General features: G+C 45.4%; 1 protein-coding gene across 3 annotated transcripts in view; it reads left to right on the top strand.

Moving 5' to 3' along the window:
• St6galnac3 (ST6 N-acetylgalactosaminide alpha-2,6-sialyltransferase 3) overlaps positions 1–13,282 on the top strand; it is a 438,926-nt gene extending 425,644 nt beyond the window's left edge. The window contains exons 4-5 of one of the 3 annotated variants that reach the window (XM_057793363.1): positions 10,935–11,042; positions 12,030–13,282. In XM_057793363.1, the coding sequence (XP_057649346.1) occupies positions 10,935–11,042; positions 12,030–12,216 (295 nt within the window). In that variant the 3' untranslated portion in view covers positions 12,217–13,282. Of the gene's footprint in view, positions 1–4,390; positions 4,631–10,934; positions 11,043–12,029 lie in introns of those variants that run through there. The other 2 variants (XM_057793364.1, XM_057793365.1) reach the window with 2 other exon arrangements.
• Positions 13,283–15,027: the final 1,745 nt, after the last annotated feature.

Below are 15,027 nucleotides of genomic sequence, written 5' to 3'. Positions count from 1 at the left end.
AAACATGACAGCGCCGTGACGTACAGAGCACCGTGACACACTACAATAGAATGACTTTGTGACATCTTTTTTCTCCTTCTGCCTTTATGTTGGTTCTGGGGATCGAACTTGGTTCCTTAGGCTTGTGTGGCAAGCACGTTTCTCCTCTGACCTATCTTTCTGATTGACTCAGAAGCCACATTGCTTTGGAAGAGACAAAGGCGATAAAAAACCCATGTTTGCAGGCCCAGAAGATACTTCAGAGGGTACCTATCCTTAAAGTAGCAGTAATACCTGTTTTCATTTCTATCATGAAAAAAAAAACCTTTAGCAAATTAAGTGTTTATGTATGAACCATTTCTCTGCTAAACGGTACAGGTTGAGAGCCTACAGGTATGTACCAAGGGAGCCTGGCTGGAGATGCGTGGAGATGAGATGAAGTTGTTGTGATTTGTAGCACAGTTGATAACACAGTTGAACGCTACAAAGCACATCCATCATCGCACAGTTTCAATTAGTTTTATTCTTACTCATGTGTTGTTTACACTTGTTCTCAATTCTGAATTAATGAGGAATTTAATGAGGAAGAAAAAACATAATTCTGCCAATTTTCTTCTGGATATTTTCTCAAGATCCATAAATTTCATCCCTTTGGGAAAAAATAGCAATACAAAACATTAAGATATCACTAATATTTCAAAAGAGAATGTAAGGAAGAAAAATAAATCATTGCTTCTTGTGAACCTAGTTCATAGCCAGCAGTCTGTAATGGAAAAGTACCCTGTTGGTGATTTGAGGTCCACATAAGATAGGGGACAGAGCCCCAATATGTGTCCCCATAATTTTTACACCTGGAGAGAGCCATACAACTCCCCATTGTCCCGAAACATGTCCTCTTTCTCTCTGGTGCTCACAATTAAGTCTTATATGGTAGCTCAGCTCTTCCTCCCTGTTGGAGGAGAAAGCAGCACCCCACCAGTGTTCCTTGCTGCTTGGCTTCCCCACAGCACCCACAGGGGATGTTCTCTTTGTTCTCACCTTGAAAGCAGTCTCCCTGGAGTGAACCTGACAAGATCAGAGGAGCTTGCTATTTCCGGAGACAGTGCAGCATCCCGCACGTACCAGCTACGTCATACAGTTTTCCTGAATGGATGAGAGAAGGCAGATTGGAAGTTAATGGATTAGAAATAGATGAGGTCATTTCAAGAGGGGACATGTTACTATACTATACACACATGCAAAAGTGTGTAAACACAGAAAAATGTGGATCAAAATGACTATAGTTCAGGGAAAGAAAACATACTGGTAAGTTCCTTTTGTTTTTAGTTTGTTTGGTTTTGTTTTTTTGAGCCCCAATGCTCATCTGTTTCTACACGTTTCTCTGTAGCTTTGGAGCCTGTCCTGGAACTAGCTCTTGTAGACCAGGCTGACCTTGAATTTATAGAGATTCACCTGCCTATGCCTCCCCAGTGCTGGGATTAAAGATGTGAGCCACCACCAAGGGACACACCAATCATACATGACTGCTCTCGCTCCTTTGGGTCAAATGCCACAGACCTTCTGGCTAGGTGAACGCTTTCATTTTCTCACCTTTTTGTTGGCTGGAAAGTCAGGGTCAGCACAGCAGTTCTGTCCTCTTCCATCGATGGCTGCCCTCCTGCAGTAGAGGGAAAGAGAGCTCTGATGTCTCTTTATACAAGTCAAGTGTTTGACTTCTCAGCTCATAGGATATTGTTTGACCCTTACTGGGGTAGCAGGTATTTAGTAACCAATGACAATTGGTTCTCAACAGGTAGCCATTCCTGGTGGGTTGTTCTCAGCTCAAACCCCAGAGCTCCACTGTGCCAAATCCTGTAATTATCCGTACGTTTGAGCATCAATTTCAAGTGCTAGACTTGGTTAGAGGAGCTGTTCCTCCAACAGGGGGCAGGTCACAAGAATGTAGGTTGGAACCTGAGAAGGATTCAAAGTGAGATACGCAGTGGCCTCCCCAAAGTATGATTGCCCGAAGTTTTTTTTTTTTTTTAAATGTCTCCTAATTAGGGGATGGGGCACTCTGACATAACTAAGAAGGATGGGGTCACCATAGCTTGTCCTGAATGCACTGTACTGGCGGTCATCCAGGGAAAGAGAGCAGTCTGTCCAGTAGCCTTGGACATCCATCCATGGAGACGTTAGTGCTCCAAGAATCACTGTTGCGACTGAATGGGCCTCTCTTATGTCCGCCAGGAGTTTGGCAGATTTGGACCCTTCACTCTGGACACCCGGGGGCTCAGTGAAATGGAGCTCTGGCCTTGCCAGGTCATGCAAACGAAGAATGTCGTGTCCTCCTCCTTCCCTCTTCTGATCTGGGCCTTCAGTTTTCCAGTATCCTTCTTGCTTGTGAGTGTCAATCTCTTTTCCTGGCATTTCTGGCTTCTGCCTCTGCCTACTGGCCTCTCTGAGTGCTGCTGCCTTTACCGCTCAGGTCCATTTTTTATTCTGCATTTTTCTACAGAGTCATGGTTATTATAAACCTGAGAAATCACCAATAATTGGAACCTATTCATAGGCTCAAACTCTTCTAACTTCTAAAGGTTTTTTTTCGTCTAATATCTGGGGCCAGATACACAGCAAAGGCAATAGTGGTTGCTTGCTGACTCTCCAGCATATCTGGGTCATTGGGGTGAATACCCAGAAAGCCTTGCAGATGGGGCTCCAGGAACCCAGCAGGTGATTCTTGTGGCTCTTGCATTATCTCACTTCCCTTAAACAGACTAGCTTTCTGGCAACTGCCTTCAGTGCTCCTGAAAGGGCTTGGTGAAAACTGTCCAGAGCTTCCTTACCCCTTGGTCACTGTCAGGGTACCATTTTCAGGTTGGGCAGAGGGGAAAATCCACTGTGCCTGGGATGTATTATACAGGAGATCCCTTGCCCCAGTTGAGAGTGACTTTCCCACTCTCAAGCCAGCTTGTGTCCCTCCCGTTACTTGGTCATGAAGAGAGTAGCTAGGAGCTGTTGGCAGTGATCCCAGGTTGGCTGGTGAGTGTTAAAGCCTAGAGAAGGCTAATGGAAGCCTGAGGGTTTTCAGGGCATGGTGGGTTCCGAGTTTTCCAATTATGCAGTTCATTGGCTCAGAAGGAGACATAAACTATGAAAGGGAAAGGGTGAGGACCCCTGGGTTGTGGGCCCCACTTGAGGTACCTCCCTTCAGGGGAGATTGGGAGCTACATCTGCCACCCAGGGAAATTCCTTTCAGGGATTCTATAGCGAGAGCTGTTCTTCATGGTGAAGGGGAAGAGGGAGGGAGGTATAAGAATTTCCTCTTCCCCTACCCTCCCAGCACAGGGAACTGTTCCAGCCACCAGGTGAGCTGAGGGACCTTCTGGTACATACAGAAGGAAATAGCCAGCTTCCTCCAGCAGTGCAAAGAGAACAGGCAGAAGTTTGGGTTTCTCTGGGCCACCTGGGAAGGCCAAGAGGACTCGGGTCCCCATAGAGAAGATACGAGTCTTAAGCCAAGGTGGGGGTCTTGCCCCATGGTAGTCATTGGTCAGTGTAGGGAAATCAGTCAGGGTGGCCCAAGTATCTTCTAGTCAGGGCATTTTAAAGAGCCTGAACTGCTTAGGGGTTCAGACCTCTGTCACCGGGCCACCCAACTCTAATAGAGGGTCAGTCTACATCACAGAAGGTCCAGTTTCCCAGACAAAAGTCAAAGATTATACCTATTCTCCATAAAACTTCAAAGTGTCGTAACATACTTCAATGTTCTCCCCATCGTTCTTCCAGCCAACAGAAGTATAAAAACACAGAGAGACACCAAAATAGCAATAATAAAGAAACCACAGGTGGTCACCACACAGATCCTAGACAGTGGAATTGAGTTCACAGCCAGTTTTTCCTAAGTGTCCTATGCAGAAGACTCCATGAACAAGCTCACCTCCTGAGGGACAGATCCAGGTGACTTTTAGGGTATGGGTGTTGGGAGTCACTGGATCAAGGGGAGCAGAGCCATTAGAAGTCCCCAGGGACCTGGGCCATCTCAGGGTGCACACCCCCTGGGAACTGTCTGTCCCCCATTATTGTCCCAGGGGATCTGAGGTCCCTGGTTTCCCCACATCTCAGTCTCTGTGAATTTTGCTAGGGTCTCTAGAATGCTGCAAGGTAATTCCACCAAAGAGCACATGGACACTATTAAAACTTAATAGGAAAGTCGGCATTGCTGTCAGCTGCAAGGGGAACTCGCCCAATTCATGCAACTTCAAGCCTCACTGTTGTCTCTTATGTACAAAACACAGCCAGGTTGACACACTTTGGTTAGCAAGAACAGTTAGCAGGAATCAAAAAGTTTAGTACATTTAAGGACTTTCCTTGATCCTGAAACTACAGAAAAGGTCTTTGATGGATTAGGTGTTTGTTCCCATCCTGGCAGGTGTTGCGGCCTACACGCTAGGCCTGAAGGCCAGAACCCTCTACCATGACATCAGCTGTGCTGAGGTCTTAGGGCCTCCTGTAAATGGGATCCTAGCAATCAGCATTTCCAACGGAGACAACAGTAAAGCCCATGTAAGAACAAAATAAACTTTGAATTTCTGAGACGAATGAACAGAGTAATTTTTGTGAGTGGTATCTTCTGTTTTCACTGCAGTCATAAATCATACTTGTGAGCTGTACCATTTTACTTTTAAATGTACGTTTAGAAGAGAACACAGCATTCCCTGTGCTTCATTTGTACAGTTACTGCCATCGCTGCTACTCAGCAGCCCCTGATTCTGTGGTGGGGATGCTTTGGGCTGCCTTCGCCTTCCACATGGACACCATGCAACATGAGATGGGCTGGGAGCATAGCCCTCTTCTGAACCTACACTGCTTTCTTCATATACTTGTAGTCTATCTGCCATCTTCTCCACCCTTGCATTCCCTTGACTTGGTGTTCTCACCCATCTTTAATTCCAGCCCTCAGGAGGCAGAGGCAGGCAGAGTTCAAGGCCAGCCTGGTCTACAGAGTGAGTTCCAGGACAGGCTCCAAAGCTACAAAGAAACCCTGTCTCTAAACCATGCCCCCTCAATTACCATCTAGAAGATGTTTTTATCCAGTTGAATGTTCTACATCCATTTGCAGAAGGTTCAGCTCCACTGCCTGATTCTGGAGGAAACTTCCCACCCCTGGATGGAGGGCGCAAACATTGAGCATTAACAGAAAATTCCTTATCTTTTCCATGGATCCTGACTGTAGAACAAGGCACAGTGTCATACAAGTTGCAGATGGCGGAGGTCTGCTTGGAAAAGGATGGCTGCATGATATTAGCTTGGATCCCTCGCTGCCGCTGAGGGGAAGGCGCTGTTCGTCTTGCCAAGGTTCTCTGTGTAGATGATTTCATTTCCCCTGTTCTTTTGAGAGGAATGGAAGAAAGAATATTTTTAATTAAATAATCTGTATTCTGCCAGCTATCTTTCTTCCTAGGAAGGTATCTGGAAAGTTCCTGTTATTTATTGTCAGTGTAGTATATTGATGAGAGAACTGAGGTTCAATAATATTAAAACAAGACATGAAATATTCATTCTTTTTAAAAATTCCCCCTTTACTCCCAGATATAGCAGATAGCCAATAGTATGTTCACCAATATACCTCCATTATAGGGAGAGCCTTGAGCTTTTTCAGGTTTGATAAATGTTTCTAATGCCTTTGAAATGTGAGTTCTGAGTGCCCCCAGCTTTCACTGGTTCATGGGAGAAACAGGAAGAAGTAGAATTGAGGCCACAAGGTTTGAGTCAAAGACCCCCCGAGGAACCATCTCATTAGAAAGCAGATCATCAGCAGCGTCTTCGGACCCCTCTCCTTCACCTGACTCCCCCCTTCCTTTCCTCCGACACATTCCCGTTGCAGACCAAGACATTCTCTGTAGCTCTAGTCCAGCTGAATTCGATGATTCGTAGGGTTATGTTCAAAGCTCAGACTGAACGCGAATGGCTTCAGATAGCCTCGTGAAGAAAGGGGACAAAGTAGGATGCTGGACTGGGATCGAAAAGGTGGCAGAGGGGACAGGAGTCAAGCAGATTGGGAATGGTGACTGAGTAGAACCTGGTCTTTTAGAGTTAGAGATTATCTTAAACCATATGATGTTTTGTGTGTGTGTGTGTGCGCATGTGTGTGCAGGAATCTGCTGTTTTCCTCAGAAAGCCTATGTCAAAGGGGTGTGAAACAGCACAGAGCTGCTCAGCCCACTGCCGCACCAAGAACTCTGGCATCCACAATGCCGACAGCACCACGGCTGGCCCACAGAAAGTTATTTGGCCCACCAAAACATAAACGTCTCCCATCCAAACCCTAAGTCACTGAAGCAGTGGTGTTGGACAACCGGGAAGCCAAGTGTGAATAAATACATTCAACATTACTCAATTTTCTGTTGAAGAGTCGCCATGATGGAGTTCTCAGTTCCTCCCCTTGGTCATATCTAGAAGAAAAGAGTAGAGAAAAGAGCATCACAGTGTATTTCCAAAAGTGAAAAGACAAAGCAGACAAGGAAAAAGGCCATGGTCAAAAATATTGAAATTGGTGAGAATAAGTAAATAATAACTTGACAGACAACAAGTTGGTTGTCTGACCTCTAGATCACAAGTAATGGGGGAACATGGACGGGTAAGGAGGCTCATATATTTATCAGTGATAAACTAGAGGAGAGATGCTTCAAGTGATATGCCATCAAGCATGCGCTAGATCTGTGTGTTGACAGTATCATTTTTCTAAGTGATGAGCGAGTTCATTCAGTGGTTTCCAGGTTTAAGTATCTTGATTACTAAGAGGCAGAGGGATGCAGAATCTGGCCGGTAGAAACAAGTGATTGATAGCTTCCTGGTAAGAGCCCTGCCTTTCTTTCCTCCTGCATGGCTCATTATTTCACAGCATTAATTCCAGCTTTGCAATTGCACTGAACCAGGGGCTCCAGTTCCCTTATCATCCCTGTGGGAAACATGATGGTTTATTTGTAGATGGTGATAATTGTTTTTATCGATCCCCAAATATGGGAGCTGCATCCACTGCTATGGCTGAAGGCCAGCTGGTCCATAGTGCCGTGTGCGTGAGTGACAGGTTACAACATCATATGTGTCCCAGAAGAGACTTAAGAATTTGTAAGGCAATTGATGCCTATCTCAGATCTCTGCGCACTGAGTCGTGTGAACAAGTCCTCGTAGACCAGTACAGTCTCTCTTGTAATTGTCATTATTGAACCTTAAAAGGTCTACACAGGTACAATTTACACTCACTTATACAGCAAGCATCAGCACAAGGGCTTGGAAGCGACACCCGTATGTGAATGTAGCCCCCACAAAGACCAGTGAGTTCTCCAAGGCAGTGATGCTCAACCTGTGGGTCGCAACCCCCGTAGCAGATATCCTGCATATCAGATATTTACATTAATTGTAAAGTAACAATGGAATAATTTGGGGCTTACGATATGAGGAGCTGTATTGAAGGTTGAGAGCCACTGTTCCAAGGCCCCAGATCCCCCAGGCTCTTGTAGAGGTTTCCCCGGGTTGAGCATCCTGGAGGAACATTAACTCAGAGTATTTGAGAAGAAGGCCCCGTGAAAACCCTAGCATGTACTGTAGGTAGGAAACGCCATGACATTTCAAGTCTCAAACTACCAGAGATGTTAAGGGAAAATAATGTAACTGTCTAATTAAGCCCAGTTTTTAGGACAGGGCACAGGGGCGGAGCGACTCTCCCCTATGTAAATCAAACACAACACAGAATGTTAAGGGAAGCTTTGGGGCTAATTAGTGTGGGCTGTCTATCTGGAAACAAATCAGGTCAGGCCTAGAGGAACGGAATGTCATAAATGTGGGTTTTTCTAAGTATTATTTGGTAAAGATCTTTGGCCAACTGCCAAAGTTTAAAACTCCTGACCCCCTTTTACTGGAGTACAGATAATAGCCATACTAGGAGCCTGTGTCCTGCGTCCCCTCCAGGGCTCACGTTTGAATGCTTATTGTCAAGATTTCAGAAATTACTGGGTTGGGCCAGAAGAGGGAAGGACAGCTTCCATGCATTGCCAAGTTCCGGTTACTACACAGAGGACCCCCATTTATCCTGAGCTAGGCCAGCATCTGGGTTCCCCATTTATCCTGAGATACAGTGGAAGGTTCTCATATAAAGAATGATAGACTGCTTCAATATTTATTCTCATAGAAATTAATGTTTTCTCACACTGGTCCCACGATAGTCTTTCTTGCATCTTCTATGAGCAGGTTTTGTGAAGACAGAGACAGGGAGCACCTCCTCTAAAACAGCCTTGGTCATGGTCTCCAGTGTCACCAGGAAGTAAAATGTTTGTTTTCTTCCCTCTTTCCACGTACACCACAGATGTTGCTCTTGTGCCCATGGTGCCAGTGAGCCCAGCTGGTCATGTGATTCACGTGCTCACTGACTGCACCATCAACACGCTTGCAACAAGGCGCAGAGCTCACTGGTTGGTGCTGGAAGATAACATACTCTCTGGCAACCCAGAATCACTCCATTTTAAAATTGGAAGTTCAGATATGAGTGAGTTCAGTCACCTCACTTAGAAACAAGGACCCTGACTCAAAGAGACCGTGTGAACTGTCTCTAGCACCCTGTTTCAGTCAGCAGTCACAGTGCATTGTGGGACCAGATATGTTTTTATGTCAGCCTACACCCCCCACTGTTCTGACTTTAACACCCAGGCTTTGGATGTGTTGTATTGGATGGGGACCAATTGTGTTAAAGTGAGTCCCTCCGCTTATCAGATCATAACAGATCAACACAAACAGTAAGATCTTTCCCCTCCACAAAATAAGAACAATTGCTGTGCTTGGGTCTAACAAATATAAGCATTCAAACAAATGCAGCCCATTGTAACAAGTGCTGTGATTTTAGTAATCTCTGTGTCTGGTTGAGCATCTTCTGAAGAAGTATAGAAAGGATATAAAATAGGTTTAAAAAATTTGGAAGAATCAAGACGAAAAGCAAACATATAATCCAGTAAGAACAATGGTCATGCAAATTCAGTATACCTACAGAATATCCATATAGAATATTTTGAAAACATTTAGGTTATAACACTCATGTCTTCTGATCCTAATCTTAAATAAACGGAATGCTTCCTTGATGCTCCTGAGACCCTAGAATAAAGAACACCTTCTGGCTAAACTGTGTATTAAGAACTTTGTTCTATAGTTTATCTGTCTTCTGTCCAACCCCTTCCCACTCATGGAGCACACAGCCCATACTTCTATATCACTGCTAATTTATCCTACAGAACAGTAGACAACTACTGTGGTTCAGTCTCGGGAACACATGGCTCTCGGTGTCCACAGGTTCTGTCAACTGTAGATCCTAATACTCTTTCCACTGTGTAGAGGGAATTGTATCAGTACAAATCATTATCAGACTGATTTCTTCTCATTGTTTTTACATAATACAGTATTCCCACGACATAGTGACTGTATTAGTCACCTAGAGGATACCAGAGTCTGAGCACCTGAGCATTTGGTGGTGGGGATACAGATTCCAATCTCCTACAGACACAGAGGGCCAACTCTAGACTCCATATAGAAAATATGCACCAGGAGATGCAGACGCTGAGAGTTCATGTAATTCCTGAAATGTTGGATAGTCTGGGTTGACAGGAGTCTGGAAAGAGGAGGGGTTCTAATTCAGACCCATGAGTGGCATCATGCTAAGGACTTAGATCCACAGTCCTGGGTTCTGGGCATCGACCGACACTGGTCTCTGGCTGGAGGCTGCACCTAGAGTGTGGATGGGTGTGTGTTAGTTGGCGGATGAACTGGTGACATCCCTCCAGTCCTGCATCCAGAGAGACGCACTGCCACACAGCCGCCAGATAACTTGGGGCGATCCACTTGCCTCTGCAGGAAGAGATGTCAGGAAGGAGACAATGGAGCCTTTGGAATGAATTAGCTCAGCTTGGCTGAGGACAGGAACAGAGATCCATCCTGAACCATTTGCCTTTGGCAGACCCCTGCAGTGAGCACTGTCTCTGATTAAATCATCCACAGCCCTCCCCGAACAAACCAGGCTTGGCTCACTTCCATGTTTGGGGTATACCTGTGCTGTTTGATCTTGAAGTATTTTCCCTTCTATGGTTCGCACAGCCTCGTTCTCTCTCACCACCTTACACTTTCCCCCCCTAGCTCCTGAGTCACGTTACCCTTATCACAGAAGCAATCCCCGAGAAACTTTATAGAGTAACTGGGACGTAAATCTAATCTTCCAGTCAGTGTAAAGATGGAAACACCGGGCTTAACTTCTGTATTTATAGCATCTATAAGAGTAATTGGTGCATTAAATGTGTCCCGTAAACTGGGTCCAAGAGGCCAGAGCCAGGTCTTAGGAAGAAGCTTGTCTGCTTAGAAAAACATTTGGATGCTCTCATAGTCCAGATTGACCCACACCGTGCCTACTTTACATGTAGAAGCCGAGATTAGAGATCAGCACACATCCACATATGCAAGCAATCACATGCTCATACACCCATATCCCCATCCATACTCAGACCTACACAAACACAACCTTAAAATACGTAATAGGAGCTAAGGAGATGAGAAAGTGCTGCCCCCAGGTAAACAAGACACCATTGTCATTCAGTGCTCATCAGCGCTTCAAGCAACCTACAGCAAACCCATCCTCTGACATACACCCCTAATTTGTGTCTTATGGAAAGACAAATTATTTTTTACCTGAAGGCAACAGGATTATTTGTCTTGGATATTTGCCATATGGCTTCTCTTCTACCCAGCGCAGCTTTGAGGCTTAAGGTAGAAAGAGTTAAGTGTGCCCATAAATTATTCAGAGATAACTCAAAATAAGTGTGTATCCTTGACAGATTGTCAGGCTTCTCAATGCTCCCCCGATACCGGGTGCTGCCTTTTTGATAAGGTGTGGCACTTCCTTGTTGCCCTGCATTTCACTTCTCCTGTTTCTGTTCCTCCAGGGTCCAGTCCGGCTCCTATCTCAGCACGGGCTGGTTTACCTTTATCCTGGCCATGGACGCCTGTTACAGTATCCACGTCTACGGGATGATAAATGATACCTACTGCAAGTAAGAGCACGGGGAATTATTTCCGTGCAACTCCTAGTCTGATGTCTTGTCAAAATATCACAATTCATTCCAACGCCATAAATCTGAGAAAACATCAGGTGACGATTACTTCCGGGTGCTCTTTGCCAACATGCCATGTTCTTGTCAGCACGTCATGATCTGACTTTTAGGAGTGATAGAAAGAAAACAATACCTACTGCAGTCTAATGTCGCACGTCAGAAGGGACACTTTTCCCCTTAATCAGTTGCATTTCTGGGACTCGGGGCTTGAAAATCTGGAACGAGTTCAGTGGTGATTTAATTTGTGAGATCAAGGTTTCCACGGCTTCTCCCTCTGAAGGCTTGATGGACAGCTGTCAGCCAACGGCTCTTCTCACAGAGGAGAAAATGCCCTGATGCCTCAGAGGAATGTTCAGCTCGACAAGAGTTCCTGAGGATTTTATTTCACTAATGTGTGACTAATCTGCCAGACTCTTAGTTTAAGTGAGTGTGCTGTTGCTGGCAGGATCGCGTCTAATCAGATTGCCAAACACATGCTTCCTCATGGTGGTGGAATACGGTTCCTCTAGCGACCATTTGCACAATAAGACGCAGAGAGCATTTAATCATACTGTTAACACGTAACCCTGGGTCAGTGTTCATGAATATACATCTGCACTCTATGTCTAAAAACCACAGAGGAACCCCAAACTTCACTGGGAGGTTCCAGAGCATTGGGCTGTGTAAGGTTTGTTTCATCTCCTCCCTTCCCCTCCTTGGAGTGCAGGCCGTGTGTCTGAATGTAATTAGTGTGACGTGTAGATGGTATTTCATCTATTAGGGAACTAAGAACTGGTCCTTCTTCCTAAAAGCTTTCATCTCCAATTGCTTTTAACTGGGTCTGTGGAGGAGGGTTCATAAGTAGATGCATTTACTGAGCACGCCATGTATTCTTGTAAATGCCTGCCTCACCCTTGGCACCCTTCCCTCTCCTGTCTTCTTTTCCAGGACAGAAGGGTATAGGAAAGTCCCCTACCATTACTACGAGCAAGGGAAAGATGAGTGTAATGAGTATCTTCTCCACGAACACGCCCCCCATGGGGGACACCGGTTCATCACCGAGAAGAGAGTGTTTGCCAAGTGGGCCGAGAAGCACAGAATAATCTTCACACACCCAAACTGGACCGTGTCCTGATGTTGTGTCCCCGATCGCGGCACTGCAGCTCTGAAGATGACAGCAGTCAAGCTTGTTCATGACCATCACGGTCCTGACCGCTCTCTGATGGGGATGGCGACTCTGCTAGCAATCCGGACTCGGCGTTCTGTGGGAGGGGCTCCCGTTCATTCTGTTCTCTCTGGTGGTTCAGCCCTACATACTGCACTTTATGACTCACCTGTAGAAGGCCAATGGCATGGTAGCTGTGACTACAGAAAACAGGAAGATCGTCTTTCAAGCTAGCCACTCAGAGTTCCTGACAGAGGCGTCTGGAAGAGACAGATGTGGCCTTCTCAGCCAAGGTCACTCAGTGTGTGGGCAGCTCCACCATCTTGGAAAAATGGCTGACTACCAAACACTGTCCCAAGTGATTCTATCAGGGTATAGATATCTTGCCACAGTTACTGGTTAGCCTGAGAGAGGGTAGGCGTCTCTCTTTGATGCCGTCTTCCTTCCATATGTCTCACAGCTAAAGCCTCAGGCCACCTACCTGATTAAATGTAGCAATGAAGGTGTTGCGTAATTCCTGCCCCTTGGGATTCCTGGACTATCTCAGACACTTGACTCAAAAGGTATCAAGTAGCAGGTATTGACAAACTTTCACTCTGTTGGCTGTGCTCTTCCTACTCAAAACAGCATAACTAAGCATATTAGACCGATTACCTACATTAATGTTTAGTTATTTTTGCTCGAGTACTAAATATTAACGTGCTAGCTGTACAGCTGCAGCACTGTAGAAACACATACTGTGAAAGCATTTCTGAAACATAACCAAAGGGTTTCCTCGCTCTGCTTCCACACCCAATTCTGCAAAACGATGCGCTTTGTGACATCGTGAGACAGGGAGAGCAGACCATATTTTTGCATTAATTTGTATCCTACCATATTCATAATATATATTTTTAAATTCAAATTTCTATTTTATAATCCCAAGGCGTGTCTCTCCATATACATTATCAATGCCAAGTGCCAAATGTTAGACATGAAAAGTTCTTTTATATCATTAAATCCTACTGGCGCTCTTGCCTTTGAGGCTGATCGTCTCCCCCCCCCCCCCCCCCCCCGTGTATCAGGTGTTCTGCTATGACAGTAAAATGGTGATGAGCCTAATTCCCAGAGTGCTTTGTCAATTGCAGCCCTGTCATATATGTTCTGCCACGTGACACCCGTGACCACCTCGCCGGGCTATGGCCTGCATATTCTGCCATCTCCAGCAGCTGATCCACTTTGTGTCAGCTGGGTCCGTGCATCCCAGGTTGCTCTACTGTAGAATATCTATATAGAATAGCATTTCTGTAAATGATTGAGTTCTCTACCAAATATAGCATAGCATACCAAGGTTAAGAGAAAGGACCACAAGGATGGTTGTGTCCTAGATCAGTAGCCCTATAAGCTTAGATATTTTTGATTTCTTTTTGTCAGTGGCTTTGTTCAGGTGGTGAGTAAATGGGGGCTCAGGAACAGCAGAAGCAGAAAGTGGTTTCCCGTCCCAGGCCTGACACAGCTTCACTCTCCTTACACTTGGTGCTCCTTAAGTATCAGAGGTTGACTTTCTTACACTCTACTAAGCATCCATGGACATCTTGGCACAATGATTCACAAGCCAAAAGCCTGGCTGAAATCCACCTCATCTGCTGAATTGTTGCAGATCTTTCCCAGGACTAAGGGTCGTATTCAGTCACTAAGCTCCTGTCCTTCTCTGCCCGTTTGATACCCCACACCCGTAAGTATTCCCCGGCCCTACCTTCACTGCTGGAGAGAGACTGGTTCTTCTTTTGTTGTTTGCTTATGTGAGTTTTTTCAGTTCTGTGAATGTTAGTTTTTTAGAGTGGATTGAAATGCCCACTTACAGGAAAATAAATAATACCCATGGTAAAATTCTAATGGAAGCTGTTGATTTTCTCTCTGTCGTGATACAAAAGTTCTACCTTCACATAAAACAAACCCTCAGTTAATCAGGATGCTTCCAGGGATAGCGTAACTGATTCATGTCATCGTCTATTAGTGGAGGCCAACTCTGTTTTGGGTACTCACTAATGAGAAACTCAAGAACTCGCTCTCCTCCTTCCTATAGCTTTTTCTCAAGGGGACTTTGGCCACATCCTCCCTTCCTCACATTGTGTGTGGAAAAGGCAGGCTCTGTCTAAATGACAGCCAGCTATGGGATGGTAGAGTGGGACATGACCCCCTTTCCTCTCCCCTTCTCCCCTCATTCTCTCTTCTCCTCCCCCACTGCTCCTCCTCTCTCTTCTTGTTTTGTCTCTTGAGGAAACAAAAAGCATTTTATGGCGACCCAGTTGAGTTCCTTTGCAATCAGTCAGGGCTTTGACTGACTCAGGATTTGCTTTTCTCTGTAGTAATGATTTTCTCTGCCTTCATTTCCTGTTCCTTTCTTCCAGCCTTCGTTCTAGTAGAAACGCAAACTCTAATTTCTCCCGTGTGAAGAAGTTTTGCATCTTGGACTTGCTAAGAGAGGCAAAGGATCATTCAGGGAGACTCAGTCAGCCCCGCAGGTTCCGGTCCACTGAGAGACTATCCCCATCCACGCACAGGGGAAGCTAAATGAGCTCACTCATCACTGGTCACAGCTATCCTATACATCAGTTGATATTTGTGAAAAGAAAGATGTTTTGGCATCATCTAAGTACTAGGCAAATAGACGACAGAAAATAATCATAGACTTCTGCAATCAGCACACATGTCTGCCATTCAAAACCACAGGCCAGGCCTGGAGAACTGAGCTGTGACACATCGAAGCACTGGCCGCTCTTCCAGAAGAGCCAGTTTGGT

The sequence above is a fragment of the Chionomys nivalis genome, chromosome 18 (assembly GCF_950005125.1).
Source record: "Chionomys nivalis chromosome 18, mChiNiv1.1, whole genome shotgun sequence".
NCBI classification, from domain to species: domain Eukaryota; kingdom Metazoa; phylum Chordata; class Mammalia; order Rodentia; family Cricetidae; genus Chionomys; species Chionomys nivalis.
Note: the sequence above shows the minus strand (reverse complement) of the source record. Positions and strands in the feature narration are given on the sequence as shown.